We start from the raw sequence: 18,334 nt of genomic DNA on the forward strand, positions 1-18,334 counted from the left end.
AAGGTGTCTGACTGACAGAAATTTATTGGCATACATGCCAATCTGTTAATACTGCTGTGTAAACCCAGAGCTGAAGTGTGGTCGTTAGAACTGGAACTAGGCTGAGTTGTTATGCTTGGTAAACTTTAGTTCTTTATAATAAAATAAAGAATTAAAATTTTCATGTTTGTTAATGGGAGTCAAGAGTTTGTTTCTTCAAGAGAAGGAAGCAACATCTGCAACTGAGGCTCTAAAGAGAGATTGTACTTTATTTTTAATTGGGTAAAAATATTGATGAATATTGAACAAAGCAGGTAAATGGGAGGCTTAAGTTCATACACTTTTGTTAAATAAAATGTGTTTTTTGAATGTTCAGAAACAGATATTGTCTTTTGGAACTTGAGATATGAAACTCTAGGAATGTTTTTATATTTATAGTCATTTCCTCTGCATGTCTGAACTATATGCTTGGCCAGTTCAAATGGAGCACTTAAAGTGACTTCCATCATCAAAATCTATGTTTTTCTTTAAGAAAACTGCTATGCCAAGACTTTGGGGCTATTGATAAAATAAGTTATAATACTTTAATGCTGTTGTTTGTCTAATTATAATTTATGATTTGGTTATTTTATTTGTATAATGGGGTGTATATTTCAGTGTGGTAAGGGTAAAAATATTTTTTGTAGAGTATAAGGTTTGATCTTAGCTAGGAGTAATTTTCAATCCTACACAAAAAACATTTAAAAACAATTAGTTTTAACTTGTAAGAAAAAATAATGAACATTCTCAATTAAACACAATAGTTATCAACCAAAAATAAACAAGGTTATAAAGGGTAGATATTTCAGTCTATTTTGCTTGCATGGAATTTCCAAGTTTGCTCACTCTTGAAGAAATGATGATGCTTCTGTGCAAGATTGCTGACAATGCCCAGGTTGTAGTATGTTTAGCTAATATTTGCATCTGATCCACAAGGAAAACATGAAGATAAAAGGGTTCGTCAACCACAGCAACATTTGTATTTATTAGAACATAGTACTGTACAGCACAGTAGAGTACAAGCCCTTCAGCCCATGATGTTGTGCCAGCCTTTTAACCCAATCCAAAATTAATCTGGCTCTTCCCTCTCGCATATCCCTCATTTTTCTTTCATCCATCTGCCTATTTAAGAGGGTCTTAATCTCCGTAATGTATCTGCCTCTACTACCACCCCCGGCAATGCATTCCATGCACTTACCATTCTCTGACATCTCCCTCCCCATTCTTGATCTTTCTGTCTCCATTACTGGAGAAAAACTGTCAACCGACATTTTTTATATACTTACTGATTCCCACAGTTATCTTAACTATACCTCTTCCTACCCTATCCTCTGTAAAAATGATATTTCCTTTTCTCTGCTCCAGCACCGCCACTGTATCTGTTCCCAGGATGCGGCTTTCCTTTCCAGGATATTAGGCAGGGTTTTTCTCACTCCAGTATTGATGCTGTCCTCACCTGCACCTCCTCCTTTTCCCGAACATCCGTGCTCACCCCATCTTCCTGCCGCTTTAACTGTGATGGAGTTCCTCTTGTCCTTACCTACCACTGCATCAGCCTCTGCATCCAACGCATCATACTCCACAACTTCTGCCACCTCCAAAACGATCCTTCCATGATTCCCTTGTCCATTCGTCCCTCTCCACTAATCTCCCTCCCAGCACTTATCTCTGGAGGCAGCCCAAGTGCTATACCTGTCCCTTCATCTCCATTCAAGCTGCCCTTGAGCCTGTGAGTATGTGCTTTCAGGCTTTTGTATCTGCCTGATAGAAGAAAAGAGAATTTCCAGGGTGAGTGGGGTCTTTGATTATGCTGGCTGCTTTACTGAAGCAGCTAGAAGTATAGACAGAGTCCAGAAGCTGGTTTCTGTGGTGTGCTAAGCTGTCTCCACTACTCACTGCAGTTTCTTGTGGTCACATGCAGAGTAGTTGCATACCAATCTGTTATGCATCCAGATAGGATACTTTTTATGGAACATTGATAAAATTGGTAAGGGTCGATGGGGACATACCGAATTTCTTGAGCCTCCTTTATGCACCAGAGATACATGTTAGGCCAGGTAGATGGCATCCACTGTAGCCATGTTACCATAAGATACCGGAGCAGAATTAGGCCATCCAGCTAATCAAGTCTGGTGTGCTTTTTGATCATGGCTGATTTAGTTTCCCTCTCAACAGCGTTCTCCTGACTTGTCCCCATAACCTTTGATGCCCTTATTAATTAAGAACCTATCAATCTCTGCTTTAAATATTACCCAGTAACTTGGCCTCCACAGCTGTCTGTGGCGATCAATTCCATGGATTCACCACCTTCTGGCTGTTAAAAAAAAAATCCTCCTCATCTCTGTTCTAAAGGGAGATGCTTCTGTTGTGAGGATGTGTTCCTTCTGGTCCTACACTATCCCACTATTGTAACATCCTCTCTACATCCACTCTATATAGGCCTTTCAATGTTTGGTTGGTTTCAATTAGGTCCCCCTGATTCTTCTAAACTCCATCGAGTACAGGCCTAGAGCCATCAAATACTCCTCATGCATTAACCCTTTAATTCTGAAGAAAATTCTTATAAACATCCTCTAGACCCTCTCCATTGTCAGCACATCCTTTCTTAGATTTAGGACTCAGCATTGCTTACAATATTCCAAATGTCTGAGCAATGCTTATAAATCTCAGCATTACATCCTTGTATTTGCATTTTAGTACTCTCAAAATGTATAGTAGAATTGCATTTGCCTATCTTACTACCAATTCAACCTGCAAGCTAACCTATAGGGAACCATGGACTAGAATTCCCAAGTCCTGTTGCACCTCTAGTTTCTGAATTTGCTCCCCATTTAGAAAATACTGTACACATTTATTCCTTCTACCAAAGTTTGTGACTATACTCTTCTCTGCACTATATTTCAGCTGCCACTTCTTTGCCCATTCTTCTAATCTTTCCAAGTCCTTTTGCAGACCCTGCTTCCTCAATACTACATGCCCTTCTACCTATCTTTGTATCATCCCCAAACTTGGCCACAAAACCTTCAAATTTGTCATTCATATCATTAACAGAATTAGCAGACCCAACACCAACCCCTGCAGAACACCACTAGTCACTGGCGTACAACCAGCAAAAGGCCCCTTTTCTTCTACTCTTTGCCTTCTGTCAGTCAACCAATTTTCTGTCCTTGCTAGTGTTTTTCCTGTCATATCATTGGGCTCTTATTTTGCTTAGCAGCTTCATGTGTGGCACCTTGTCAAGGACCTTATGAAAATCCAAGTAAACAACATCCACTAATTCTCCTTTCTCTGTCCTGCCTGTTATTTGCTCAAGGAATTCCAACAGATTTGTCAGGCAAAATTTTCCCTTAAGGAAGCTATGTTGACTTCAGCCTATTTTATTGCGTGCCTTTAAGACCTCATCTGTGTACCCTACATCATATCCTACGCCGTAGCCTGACTCACACCTCCCCAAAAATGTAACTACGTGTCGCGGCGACGCAGACCACAATAACTGTGATTGGTCCGCTTTGTAGCATCGCATTTCCTGCTACGCTGCAATAGCTTGCCATTGGGCGACTGAAAGGCAGGGAAGGAACTCTGGCTGCAATGCTTTCCATAAAGCTTTACAGACCTCCAAAATTATGGAGGACCCTGTGCTTGACGCCAGTCTGTAGCTAGCTGCTACAGCCTGTTGACTTCCACCTGAAGCTAAAACTCGAATGGTGATTGCCAGTCTCTGAGTATATTGTGCGTACACTGATGCACAATAAATCCGTGGAGACGATGAACCAAATCGTCAAATCTACCTGCCGACATCCAAAAATATTTGAAATGCATTTCCTCGTCCATGTCTCTCAGTGGCCGGACAAGCACAAAAAATTCACCCTCCTTCAGTTTCAGTCGCCATTGTTTGAGGTTTGAGTTTCTTCCTGTTGAGTTTCAACACGAAGAAACTCAACACAGTGGCATAGAAACCCCACCACCAACTAGTGTTTTGGCGGTGAATTGCAGAGCGACGCAGACACACCATCGCACAAGTATAAATGCTCACAATGGCATAGCCCATTTGCGTAGGCTATGGCGTAAGCTAGTATGCACAAGTATAAATCAACCTTAACATCTTGCCAAACACTGCAGTCAGACTAACTGGCCTGTAATTTCTCGTCTTCTCCCTCCCTCTTTCTTAGAGAGTGGAGTGATGTTTGTGATTTTCCAGTCCTCTCGATCCATTCCAGAATCTAGTTAACCTCTTTCAGGGTGTACTCCATGTGATCCAAATGACTTGTCTATCTTCAGACCTTTCAGCTTTCCAAGCACCTTCTCTTTAGTAAAGGTATCTGCTCATACTTCTGCCCTCCATACACTTGAATTTTTGGTAAGCTGCTGCTATCTGCCCCAGTGCCCCAGTGAAGTATGACAAAAAAAATACTTATTGAGTTCATCAGCTATTTCTTTGTTCCCCATTACTACCTCTCCAGCATTATTTTCCAGCAGTACAGTGTCTTCTCTTTGACTCTTTATATATCTCCAAAAAAGTATCCTATTTTATAGTATTGGCTTTATAATTAATCTTTTCTCTTCTTATTGCTTTTTTTAAATTGCCTTCTGTTGGCTTTTAAAAGCTTTTCAATCCTCTAGCTTCCCACTAATTTTTTTTGTATGGTATGCCCTTCCTTTTGTGTTTATGCTTTGACGTCTCTTGTAAGCTGCAGTTGCCTCATTAATACTTGGAATGAACTGATCCTGCATCTTCTGAATTACTCCCAGAAGCTCCAGCCATTGCTGCTCTACCGTCATCCCTGCTCATGTTCCCTTCCAATCAGTTTTGGCCAGATCCTCTGTCGCGTCTCTGTGGTTACTTTTATTAAACTGTAATACTAATACATCTAATTTAGCTTAACCCTATCAAACTGCAGAGTGAGTTCTATCATATTAGATCAATGTCTGTTAAAGGTTCCTTACCTTAAGCTCCGTAATCAAATCTGGTTCATTACAGAACATCCAATCCAGAATAGCCTTTTCCATAGTGGGCTCAACCACAAGCTACTTTAAAAAGCCATCCCATAGGCACTCTACAAATTCTTGTTCTAGGGATCCAGCATCAACCTGGTTTTCCCAATTTACCTGCATATTAAAATCCCCCATGACCATTGTAAAATTGCCCTTTTTTTATATGCCTTTTCTTTCTCCCGCTGTAATTTGTACCCCACACCCTAGCTACTGATTGGAGACCTGTATATAACTTCCATCAGGGTGTTTTTACCCTTGCACTTTCTTAACTCTAACCACAAGAATTCTGTACCTTTCGATCCTCTGTCACCTCTTTCTAAGAATTTGATTTCATATTTTACCAGTCAAGCCATCCTTTTAATACAATATGTATCCTTAGATGTTAATAGTCGTACTTTGTTGATCCAAGGGGAAATTGGTTAAGCTCCCAGGTAAAATCTTATTTGGACGCAACTTGATGCCCACAATGTCATACCTGCTGTTCAGTGAGTGGTAGGCAACTTGCAGTGGGTCAAGATTGTCTAAGAGGCTGGAGCTAACACAGCCTCTCAAAGCACTTCATGAGTCAGAATCAGGTTTAATATCACTGACATGTATCATGAAATTTCTTGTTTTGTGGCAGTAGTAGATTGCAATACCTAACAAAAAAAATCGGCAATTTAAAATAAGAAATAAATATATTTTAAAATAAATAAATAGTGCAAAAAGATAGCAGAAATGAAAACAAAAATAAGGTAGCGTACATGGGTTCATTGTCCATTCAGAAATCTTATGGCTGAGGGGAAGAAGCAGTTCTTAAGACGTGTGTATCTTCCGGTTCCTGTACCACCACCTTGATGGTAGCAATGTGAAGAGGGCATGTCTTGGGTGATGGGGTTCTTAATGATGGATGCTTCCTTTATGAGGCATCACCTTTTGAAAATGTCCTCAGTGCTTGGGAAGCTAGTGCCCATGATGGAGCTAACTGAGTTTGCAACTTTTTGCAGCTTTTTCCAATCCTGTGCAGTGGCTCCTCCGTACCAGACAGTGATGCAACTGGTCAGAATGCTCTTCACGGTACATGTGTAGAAATTTGTGAGAGTCTTTGGTGACATACCAAGTCTCAAACTCCTAATAAAATATAGCTGCTGTCATATCTTCTTTGTAATTGCATCAATATGTTAGAACTAGGATAAATTTTTAGAGACATTGACATCCAGGAACTTAAAACTGCTTACCCTTTCCATTACTGATCCTTCTATGAGGACTGGTATGTGTTTCCTCGACTTCCTCATTCTGAAGTTCACAATCAATTCCTTGGTCTAACTGACATTGAGTGCAAGTTTGTAGTTGCAACACCACTCAGCTGACTGATATATCTCACATGTATACCTCCTTGTCACCATCTGAAATTTTGTCAACAATGATTGTGTCATTGACAAATTTATAGATGGCATTTGAGCTAAGGATAGCCACCCAGTTGTGGGTTTAGAGACAGTAAAACAGTGGGCTAAGCACACTTGCTTTGAGGTACAGTGTTAATTTTCAGTGAGAAGGAGATGTTATTTCAGATCCACGCTGACTGTGGTCTCCCGATGAGGAAGTCAAGGATCCATTTGCAGAGGGAGATACAGAGATCAAGTTTTAGAGCTTGTTGATCAATATTGAGGGTATGAACGCTGAAATGTAATCAATTAACAGTAGCCTTATGTAGGGATTGCTATTGTGCAGATAATCCAAGGCTGAGTAGAGAGTGGCATCCAAGGTGGACCAATTGTGGCAATAGGCAAATTGCAGCTAGTCCAGGTCCATGCTTAGGCAGGAGTTGATTCTAGCCATGACTAACCTCTCAAAGCACTTCATCACCCTAGATGTGAGTAGTTGTTGGTTGATGATAGGGCGGTAGTCATTTAAGCACTTATCTAGGGCCTAGGCAAAATCTTGGTACCTTCCTAACCACTACCCTCTTGAGTGCTAATTTGTATTAATGTTCTTGGTCCTATAGTGAAAATATACAAGATATTATAGTATCTTAATAAAAATATAATAATCAAAACAAGCTGCACTCGATACGTACTCCTCAAGTACTTTAATAAAGAGGTCTGTTGGCCTGTACCTGCTTTTCCAAGCATCTGCTGCAAACCCATGGATACTGTGGAGAGGGCAGGAAAAGGGTACTGATTGTGGATGATCAGCCATGATCACAGTGAATGGCGATGCTGGCTCGAAGGTCTGAATGGCCTACTCCACCTATTGTCTGTTGTCTGTGAGGGGTACCTGGAGTCAACCTCCACCCATCATTTATGTTGTTGCAACAATAAATGTCATAGTTTTCTGTGGAGATACAACTGGTGATAGTGTTGGGTTGGCTCAGGTGTGTGGTGTGATTGTTAGCATTGCAAAGAGGTGCTCAGCTCCATCTTAGCAGGCACAGCATATTGGCAGCATCTGCTTCATGTGCTAACAGACCCTTCAGCTTCATCTCTGGTTATGTGTGATGGAGATAGCTGTCACCAGCACAGAATTTCTCTGCGAAAAGCTCTAATGGTTCCAGGAATTTGAGCTTGCAGAGTCAGGGCATTGTGTTCACTTGTGCAGCAGTCACTGTGGTTTCCCTACAGTGGCCCACACTCACCATACCAGCCAGGGCTTGGCATTAGAGACCAACACAGCTTGCCCAACATCTTCAGGCAGCTTCTCCATTATGAACAATGTGTGATTCTTTGATGCAGAACTGCCACTGGAGGGCAAGGAATAAAGCAAATTCCCATTGCAGTAGTGGGAAGAGCAAGAGTTGGCCTTAGATTCCCAGCAATGCGACATTGTCAAATACACATTACTGTATGTTATAATGCTTTATTTTAGTTTTGATTCCTTTTAGTGTTCTCATTCCTGAGAACACAATTAAGGCATGAAACTTGGTAGCAGTATATTGTGCACACTTTTGGTGGTCTTAATTGAGAAAAAGATATACTTGCCATAAAGGGAGTGGTGTGGCAATTCATCACATTGGCAGTCCTTCCTAGCGTGTCACACCAGACAGTCAGCTATTCTTGTCTGGCACATAGTGTCAGGATTGGTCTCCTTTCAGATTAACCGGGTCACGATATGAATGTTCCTGATTCGACCCTTTTTTTTTTACGAGGCCGAGTGGCTAGTGTGGCCCGACTTGGATTCGAACTCGGGAGCCTAGTCCGGCGCTGATGCCACTGCGCCACCAGCCGGCCTAGGGTTGGCAGTGTTGCCATAGGAAGAGGGAATGAATAGACTAGGTCTGCATTTAGATCCCATTGGAACTTAAATAAAAAATTCCTGGGCATGCCAGTGTCATTGCAAAATCGACATTTTTCTAGCTGAAGAGTCTGGAACTGTGGGGAGTGGGTTCAGAATATGAAGTATACCAGAATTCTTCAAACTGTGCTGAATCTTTGTAATTTTCTATCCCAAATAACTGTGGGGACTTATTCATTGAGCCCATTTAAAACTGATGGATAGATTTCTGGATGTAAAAGGAATCAAAGGATATGCAGGAATATAGTATTTAGAAAGAAAATCAGCCATGATTTTTGATGAATGACAGAATAGGCTCAAATGGTTATATGGGCAATTCTCATTCCTGATTCCTGTGTTATTGTAGGAATTATTTTTAATCTAGTTTTATTGTAGGAAATATAGCTTTGATTTGTGTGTAGCATGGTCCCATGGAAGTGAAGTGATAATGGCATGATAGTCCGTCTCAGGAATATTTTAGGTATCATCATTGGACAGAACATTGCATACATCATTAACACTTTCAGCTGCTAAGACAAATATTTCAGATACTGAAAGGCCTGGATAGAGTGGATGTGAAGAGGATATTTTCATTAGAGAGTCTAAAATCCCAGGGCACAGCATCAGAACAAAGTGATGTTCCTTTGAATCTGAGATGAGGAGAATTTTTTCCCGCCAGCTGGTGATGAATCTCTTGATTTCATTGCCACGGAGATCTGTAGGGGCCAAGTCATTGGGTATGTTTAAGGCAGAGATTGATCGATTCTTGATTAAGGGGTTAAGGGTTGCAGGGAGAAGGCAGGAGAAAAGGGTTGTGGAATAAAAAACCCAAGATTGAAAGGCAGAACAAATTCAGATCTTACAAATTTTATTGTTGTAACACAGAAATGCTTTTCTAAGAACATGATTAGATCAGTTAATAATCATGTTTCTAATGTTCACACAGTGAATTAAGGCAAACAGAAACAATTTAGCAGGAATTTGCTGGGCAGAATAGATCATCCGTAGCACTTCAACCCATTATAATATACTTCGGATTTTCTAAGCTCAGTGATGTATGAATGCCAATGAAGGCTGAAGTCTTATAAGTGTCCTCTGCTGAGAAAGAGAGAATTGTGTTTATTGTTCAATCATAAATGACATTAAATGTAACATAATTGGAAATACAGTTTCATGACATGCTTGTGAATAAGCAAGATATTTTAAGAGCTATGATGATATTCTTTGGGGGGTTGCAGCAAATATGTTGAACTTTCACATTCAAATTTGGATGTGCTTGAGAAATTGAGAGACAATCTTGGGAATTATGAGTTAAAGACTGAATAAAACATGTAGCTTAATTTTGGTGAAGTACAGTAAAACTTATAAAAACTTTAAATTATATGCTTTATTTATAGGTCCCTTTGGAGACTGTAATCATGACAGCCGAGGAGACTATCAATGTTAAAGAGGCAGAAATAATCAAGCTAATCTTGGATTTTCTTAATTCAAGGAAACTCCATATTAGCATGCTGTCTCTTGAGAAAGAGAGTGGTGTCATAAATGGACTCTATTCAGACGACATGCTTTTTCTCAGGTATGTGGTTTAGTTTAGAACTTTATTTTACATTGTAAATGAAGTAACATTCAAAAAACAAAACCATTTATACACTTTCTGAATCAAATTTTTTGTACATTTCATTTCACTCTGCTTTGTATCATCATTTATTATTTAATCAATCCTTTCCTGTGTGCTTCATCCACTGTTGATATTTTCTTGCACCTTTCTTTATTAAATGACGTTTAAAAATACTTATTTTATGAGTATCATTCAGTTCTACTCATATCATTGCCCTGAAACAGTTGGCTCCTTTCTTGCAGTTTTTACTTAAGTTTTCTAGCCTGCGCATGTTCAAGGATTGATTATTTAGAGAGCTTTTTTTTTGTGCTGAGTTGGGAACATCTTTGTTGGGGTTTTGTTTTTGTATGCATTATATACACTATGTTCACATTGCCCAAATTCATCTTATGCGTTGTTCAAAAAATGGTTTGCTCTTATCACCCTGAACTCGATATTTAGAAGTACTGTATCTAAATTAATTTAATTCATAAAACCTCCTGGAAATACTCAGCAGTGAAGAATAATTTCCTGGAAATGTTCCATATGAATTGATTCAAATGTGACCACAAATCATCACTGATAATTTGCTTAACTGAATTCTTTCCAGTAACATCCTTTATGCCACCTTGTGCCATGAAATTATCAGATTCTGTTCTGCTCCGAATGCAGAAAACCTTGATAATTCAGTATCTAATTAGTTGAAAATCCCTATGGTTCGCGAGTCTTTCTGACTGGAACACTAGTTCTTGTGCTCCATGCGTACTGAGTTTGCTGGAAATTTTGTTATACCATTTTGTAAGTATTTGGTTTTAAAGTGAACTAAAAGTGCATTGGATATTTATAGGGGTAATAGCCAACCGGTCTGGAAGAACTTAGTCCAACATAACCTAGTCCATCACAAGCAAAGCCTTCCCCATTATTGAGCACATGTACACAGAGAGCTGTCACAGGAAAGCAGCATCCATCATCAAGGACCCCCATCATCCAGGACAAGCTCTGTTCTTGCTGCTGCCATCAGGACCCACACCATCAGGTTAAGGAGCAGTTATTACTGCTCAACCATCAGACTCTTGAACCGGGGGTATAGTTTCAGTCAACTTCACTCTCCCCATCACTGAACTGTTCCCACAACCTAAGGATGCTCCATCTCATGTCTCTACTTATTGTTTATTTCTTTCTTTTTGTATTTGCACAGTTTGTTGTCTTTTGCACATTGGTTGTTTGTTCGTCCTGTTGGATACAGTCTTTTATTGATTCTGTTGTGTTTCTTGTATTTACTGTGACCACCCACAGTATATGGTGATCTATGTGTACTTTGATATTAAACTTACATTGAATTTTGAACTTTGAACCAAAGTCTTAGGGTGTTGGATGAGTAAAGTTTTGCTGTATCTTCTCATCATATGTTGGTACCTATCAGTCATTTTTTTTCTCATGAAGGTGTTAAATTATGACTTCACATACTATTTTCCCCTTTTAAAATTTAGAACTCCAGCACTGATGTTCAAAGATCACTTAAATGTCAAATTAACTAGTATGATGAAAGTGAGTGTCAGCTGGCTGTTATTTTGCCCACAGAAAGTTAAACATAAACATCTGTTGGTCCATTTTATTCATCTTTTGCACGTTAATGCTGCAAGTTCATATTAAAAAAAATGATTGGTAAAGTTATTGGAAAAAGATAGTTTTCATGTATTGATTTAATCAAAATAGGCAACAAAGGACATTCCACGCAATTAGGTAACATCACACACAAGCACAAATATATTGGGATGAGCCTTGCAATAAATCTAGCTAGTATGCAATTATCATACATTTATTTTGGAATAAGATTATGGTGTAGAAGAAATGTTTTGTCTTTCTAAAAAAAGGGTTTGATTTAATGACTCTCCAACGATTTAGAGACACATCAGAGCCCTGTTTCCCTTCTGTTGTAGATAATGTAGAATAGCCAATTAAGCCAGGTTATCCCTTTCTGCCCAATGCTGAAGATATTGATTATGAAATGTTTCTATAGTGGTGGATACAATACTGTTATTTGTGCTGAACTGTTACCTGTTTAACTGAAGCAAACAAAGTAACCAAGTGCAATCCTTTTGCTTGTTAAAACATAAACAATGTTTAATCATGCATGAGCACAGAAACCAGTCATTCTTAACACTATACGGTTTTAATATCAGTTTGTGGTGAGCTCCAGTTAATGTCTACACAGATCTATGTTAGAACCATCCTGGTCAAGATGATCTGAGACTCCAGCAGTACAAATATACTGACCTGTTAGATCAAGTACTATTGTACAGTCTTAAAACAATTCCCTGTCTACTTTTGCTACATCACCTAAAATGCAAGGATAGGAAAAGTAAGTTATGTGACAAAAATTTTAGTTCAATAAGTTGATGTATGCACTGGGTTCTTGGTTTAGTTAGATGAGAAAACATTAGTTTGGTTATGCCATCTGAATATATTTAGTATAGTACTTCACTTTTTAAAATCTTATTTTGTAGGCAGCTAGTGCTTGATGGCCATTGGGATGAAGTGCTTCAATTCATTCAGCCTCTGGAGTGCATGGAAAAATTCGATGGAAAAAGGTGAATTTTTCTTTTCCATACTACTGTTCACCTCCCATACATTGATAATTCCATACACACCCCATCCCCATCCCCCACAGATGCAGCTCAGACCTTGTTGATTGAGGGTTCCACATTTGCAGTCTCTTGTGTCTACACCTTCTATTAGTCTGCTTTCTGGTTTAAGTCAACTGCTCTTTTTGGGATGCATCCAGTGATTGCTCTTTTCTCTCTTAAATGAAGAGATGGATAGGGAAATTGGTTACCAAGGCAACAAGTTACACTTCCGTTGCATTTATATAACTAATCATTTGAAATTTATTAAATCTGCTGGAAGAACTTCAAAAATATTGCAGCTCAGTTGCAAATAAGGCAGACAGCACTGAAAAAGTATTTGAATTTTAGTTTATAGTAATTTCAATAAGTCAGCAGGCAAATTTCTTTCTTAGAAGTGAAGGGGAAACTTTAAACTTAAAAAAAAAACAGCCTTGACTACCTTTTTCAGATGTATTTTCTACAGTTCTAAATAATGTTGCTTAAAGTTTCTATTAAAAACCAGTGCTGTCTTTTCTCAAACTTGCATCATTCTGAACTGAAAATCTAGGAGTGAGTATAACTTCATGTGCACTGACAGGCCAGAAACTGAGGGTAATTGGCTCCCATTCACAGCTTGGGTTGGGAAAGGTTGATCCAGTGCACTGCCTTATCAGCTCTGGAAGTACAGTTGCAAGAAATAGTTTGTGAACCCTTTGCAGTTACCTGATTTTCTGCATTAATTACCCATAAAACGTCGTCTGCTCTTCATCTAAGTCACAATAATAGGCAAACACAATTTGCCTAATAATAACACACAGACAATTGTACTTTTCATGTTTTCATTGAACACATTATTTAATCATTCATAGTTCAGGCTGGAAAAAAGTATGTGAACCCTTGTATTTAATAACTGGTAAAACTTCCTTCCAGCAATAACCTCCACCAAATATTTACTGTAGCTGCTGATCAGACTTGCACAAAAGCAAGGAGGAATTTTAGACCATTCCTCCATGCAAAACTGTTGAAGTGCTTCAATATTTCTGGGATACCTTGCATGAACAGCCCTCTTCAGGCCACAGCATTTCAATTTGGTTAAGATCTGGATATTCCAAAGTTTGAATTATCTTCTTTTTAAACCATTCTGTTGTTGATTTATTCTCATGTTTTGGATCATTGTCTTGTGCCTTATCCAACTACTATTAAGCTTCAGGTGATGGACTGTTACACTGACATTCTCCTGTAAAATGTCCTGATACAATTTTGAATTCAATGTTCCCTGGACATTTGCAAGCTGTCCAGACCCTGAGGGAGCAAAGCAGCCCCAAACCACGTTGCTCCTTCCACCATGCTTCACAGTTGAGATGAGGTTTTGGTGTTGGTGTGCAGTGCCTTTTTTCCTCCAAACATAGTAGTATGCATTTGTGCCAAAAAGTTTAATTTTTGTCTCATCTGCCCTCTGAACATCGTCCCAAAGGCATTGTGGAACATCTTTTGCAAAGTTGATACATGCAGCAATGTTTTTTTTTGGAGAGCAGTGATTTCCTCTGTGTCTTTCCAGGTTTTTCTTATATTGGAGTCATGAACAGGGACTCTAGCAAGTTCTAGAGATTTCTGCAGGTCTTTTGCTGTTATCCTTGGGTTCTTTTTCACCTCCTTCAGCATTGCACGTTGTGCTCTTGGTCTGATCTTTGTAGGCTGCCCACTCCGAGGGAGAGTAGCAACAGTACTGAATTTCCTCCCTTTGTAGACAATTTCTCCTACAGTAGACTGATGTATCTTTACAATTCTTCTTCTAAAGTCCTCTGAAAGTTGTTTTGATTGAGGCATGGTGCAGATAAACAGATCTTTCTTGAGAAGAGCGGGCTCTTTCAGTAACCTGAGATTGTGTGTCTTTTTGATAGGGCAGGGTACCTCTACATCTCACACCTCCAATCTCATCTCATTGTTTAGGACACCTGACTCTAAATAGCTTTTGTAGAAGATAATGCCTCAGAGGTTCACATACTTACTTTTTACTTAGACTGTGATTGTTCAAATGGAGTACTCAGTATTGATGCAAAGTACAATTGTTTGTATATTATTTAGACAGATTGTGTTTGTCTATTATTGTGACTTAGATGAAGATCAGACCACATTTTATGAGTAATTAACGCAGAAAACTAGGTAATTGCAAAGGGTTTACCAACTTTTTCTTGCAACTGTAGGTCCCAGTAGCTTTGTGATGACCTTACACCAGCAAGGCGGTCTGATTCCTTCAATATCTCCTGTCAGGTTAATGTATCTACCATTTTTCCATTTTTAATTGCTAACCCCTGTCCTGAGCCTCCATGCAAATCCAACAGCGGGTTCCTCTGTCATATTGTCACCACTGTGTCTCCTCTCTGGTTTCTGTTGACTGCCATTTGTGGAACAATTTTAATGATTACTCTTCAGAGCTTCAATGAAATGTTTTTCTGGGCTTTTTTCTTTTAAATGATCACAGATGAAAATTTTTAAAACTGTGCTGCTTTTGATATAATTAGTACATGCTGCTGCCAAATGTTTAAACTGCTGTGTTAATTTTGAAGAGAAAAGTATTTAATAATAGACTGAATTGTTGCATTGTATATGGTTACAATTTTGTATTTTATCAGTAAACGTCAATTGCAACTGCAGTTTCCATCTTGGAAATGTTTAATTCCTTTGATGCTGTGAGAATACTGTATGTGGGTGTCAGACTAATAGTCAAGTTGAGAATGCAAACACGAGGAAATCTGCAGATGCTGGTATTTCAAGTAGCACACATAAAAGTGCTGGTGAACGCAGCAGGCCAGGCAGCACCTCTAGGAAGAGGTACAGTTGACGTTTCGGGCCGAGACCCTTCGTCAGGACTAACTGAAGGAAGAGCTAGTAAGAGATTTGAAAGTGGGAGGGGGAGGGGGAGATCTGAAATGATAGGAGAAGGCAGGAGGGGGAGGGATGGAGCCAAGAGCTGGAGAGAGGGAGAAAAAGGAGTTTATATACACACATTCTTTTTCTCTCTCTCCTTTTCTCCCTCTGTCCCCCTCACTATACCCCTTGCCCATCCTCTGGTTTTCCCCCCTCCCCCTTTTCTTTCTCCCTAGGCCTCCTGTCCCATGATCCTCTCATATCCCTTTTGCCAATCACCTGTCCAGCTCCTGGCTCCATCTCCCCCCCCCCACCCCCCATCTTCTCCTATCATTTCGGATCTCCCCCTCCCCCCCCCCACTTTCAAATCTCTTACTAGCTCTTTTTTCAGTTAGTCCTGACAAAGGGTCTTGGCCCAAAATGTTGACTGTACCTCTTCCTAGAGATGCTGCCTGGCCTGCTGCATTCACCAGCAACTTTTATGTGTGTTGCAGTCAAGTTGAGAAGCCTATTTACAAGTTGAACTATGTGCTATGAATTTCACAACTTTAAATATTTCTTATTAGAAAAATCATAGCTAGAGTTTAAAAGTAAAATAAATATAAAAATACTGGAGATACTCAATGAGTCATGCAACATCTTTAGAAAGAGAAAGAATTAAGGTTTTGGATCAGAGACCATTCAACGGGTGTATTCCCAGCTTTTCCTGTTTTAATTTTAGATTTTTTGTATCTATATTTTTTCTTTTCTATTTAAAAGAACTGTGCAAAAATCGTAATCTATTAATGTCCTGTATGTCTTATTTGTGAACAGATTTCAAGGAGATCTTTCTGTTTGTTGTGAGAATACCCTGGTACTTGTGTTTAACCTGTTAAAAGAGTATAAAATCGGTTAATGATATTAATCTGCTTTTCCAGGTTCCGGTACATTATATTGAAACAAAAGTTTTTGGAGGCCTTGTGTGTCAACAATGCAGTGTCAGCAGATGATGAGCCTCAACATGTAAGTACTTAAACCAGGGGTCCCCAATCTTTTTTGCACCACGGACTGGTTTAATATTGACAATATTCTTGCGGAACGGCCGACCGGAGGGGGGGGGGAGGGGGAGATGGGGTGTGTTGTTCAGTAGGGTTAAACTCACCTCCACATGTCTTTTACAGTTAGGGTTGCCAACTTTCTCACTCCCAAATAAGGGACAAAAGTATTAGTCAAATCCCCGGACGCTTTACCCCATGAAAGACTACCATGACCATGAAGCCTTGCGCAGGCACCTGTGTACGCATGCGCATACGTGCCAATTTTTTTCCCCCCACAAATTGGTTCTGCCTTCATCTTCCTGACTGTACTGTAGATACGTTATTTCTCCTTTATATAGGCTGTGTATTTATCATATCATTCCTGCTTTTACTATATGTTAGTGTTATTTATTTTCAGTTTTATGTGTTATTTGGCATGACTTTGTAGTTTATTTTTTGGGTCTGGGAACACTCAAAAATTTCTCCCATATAAATTAATGGTAATTGCTTCTTCGCTTCACGCCATTTCGACACGAAAGGTTTCATAGGAACGCTCTACCTTAGCGGGGGAAATATGGGACAAACCAATTTAGCCCAATATATGGGATGTCCCGGCAAATACGGGACAGTTGGCAACCCTATGTTCAAGTTCAACGGTGCATGACGGAATGAGGAAAAGTGAATCTGACTCATATTGTTTCCTCGCGGCCCGGTAGCACATGTTTTGCGGCCCGGTGGTTGGGGACTGCTGACTTAAACCATTGAATTTGCTGTTCTAATGCATTGTTCTGTAAGGTAAGTTTAAGTGCTTGACAATTAAATCCATATTACGCATGTAACCCTCAGGTTCGGCCAGCATGCATTTGTCTAGGGGAAGACGGCCTCTGGCCCAGCCAAACTGAGAAATCTCGTTTGTGTCGATGCTGCATGATGTGTTGTCCGGTTACAATTCCGAACTGCAAAATATCAGACAGAACACCGTATGCAATTAAATGATTGAACTTTATAAATTGTAATCTGACTATAGGGTTAGTAAAGAAAAAATAGAAAAAGGGCCCATTTTAATCAAACAGTCTGATGTGCACATTGGAGTGCATGGATTCGTCCATTTGATCCCCATCGATCTCCTCTGAGCGTCGCTCCGAGTCCACTCCACCTGCTAGTCTACCAACTCTTTCCATTCGCGTATTCTCTCTTCATCTCTCGCCGACAAAAGACTGCAAATTTCCTGCTCCCCATCCCACAAGAAAGAACAACGTGCCTCTCATTGGATAGCAAATGTCCCAAAGCCTCCGTTATCTCTAGTCATAACTCAAACATTGCTGCTGCAGAGAAACCATTACCTTAGCAGTGAAACATTACAGAAAGGCCATTACATTAGCTGTGAAACCTTACAGCACGTTACACGCAAAGTACTTGTAGTATCTGGTCTTTATAAAGATGTTTTTACAGATTGGTTAGTTTCTAATGTACTATTGGAGCTTTTTTAAAGCTCTGTTATGATTTCATGACTTTGTTTTTATTGTGACAAAGGAACATATTCTTAAATAACATGAACCCTGCAAGAAATTTCTACAGAGTCAGAGTACGTATATACATCATTGCCCATTAATTAACTATCATGACATCTGATTTTCAAATTTAACTATTAATATTTTTCATCTGATGTAAAACAAATAATAACTGTAGGTTAAATTTCTTATTTAACAAAAGCCTCAGGAAAAAGTTCTGAGTAAATGCTTTCTCAATTCCTGTACAACATGGTAAGGATTATACTAGTATGTAGCTTATTCTGAAATCTCTTTTACCTCATAAAATTTGATCTGCAGCTTCTAATTTGTACGGTAACAAATTGGGTAAACATTGCTAGCTGGTTCATGCATTTTTCTGAAGCCTTTAATCTTTTGTGGAGGTGATTTCCAGGTGGACATTATATATGGAATGTTTTTCCCATTGTAGTTTGTACTTCTATTGAGAAGAATATTGCT

The 18,334-nt window shown here is 39.3% G+C and overlaps 1 protein-coding gene across 1 annotated transcript in view; it reads left to right on the forward strand.

Moving 5' to 3' along the window:
• Nucleotides 1–18,334, forward strand: part of wdr47a (WD repeat domain 47a) — a 57,700-nt gene that overhangs the window by 10,645 nt on the left and 28,721 nt on the right. The window contains exons 2-4 of the mRNA XM_063063906.1: nt 9,657–9,835; nt 12,364–12,447; nt 16,248–16,332. Coding sequence (XP_062919976.1) covers nt 9,678–9,835; nt 12,364–12,447; nt 16,248–16,332 — 327 coding nt within the window. The 5' untranslated portion in view covers nt 9,657–9,677. The remainder of the gene's footprint in view (nt 1–9,656; nt 9,836–12,363; nt 12,448–16,247; nt 16,333–18,334) is intronic.

Source organism: Mobula hypostoma, chromosome 12, assembly GCF_963921235.1.
Source record: "Mobula hypostoma chromosome 12, sMobHyp1.1, whole genome shotgun sequence".
Classification (NCBI taxonomy): domain Eukaryota; kingdom Metazoa; phylum Chordata; class Chondrichthyes; order Myliobatiformes; family Myliobatidae; genus Mobula; species Mobula hypostoma.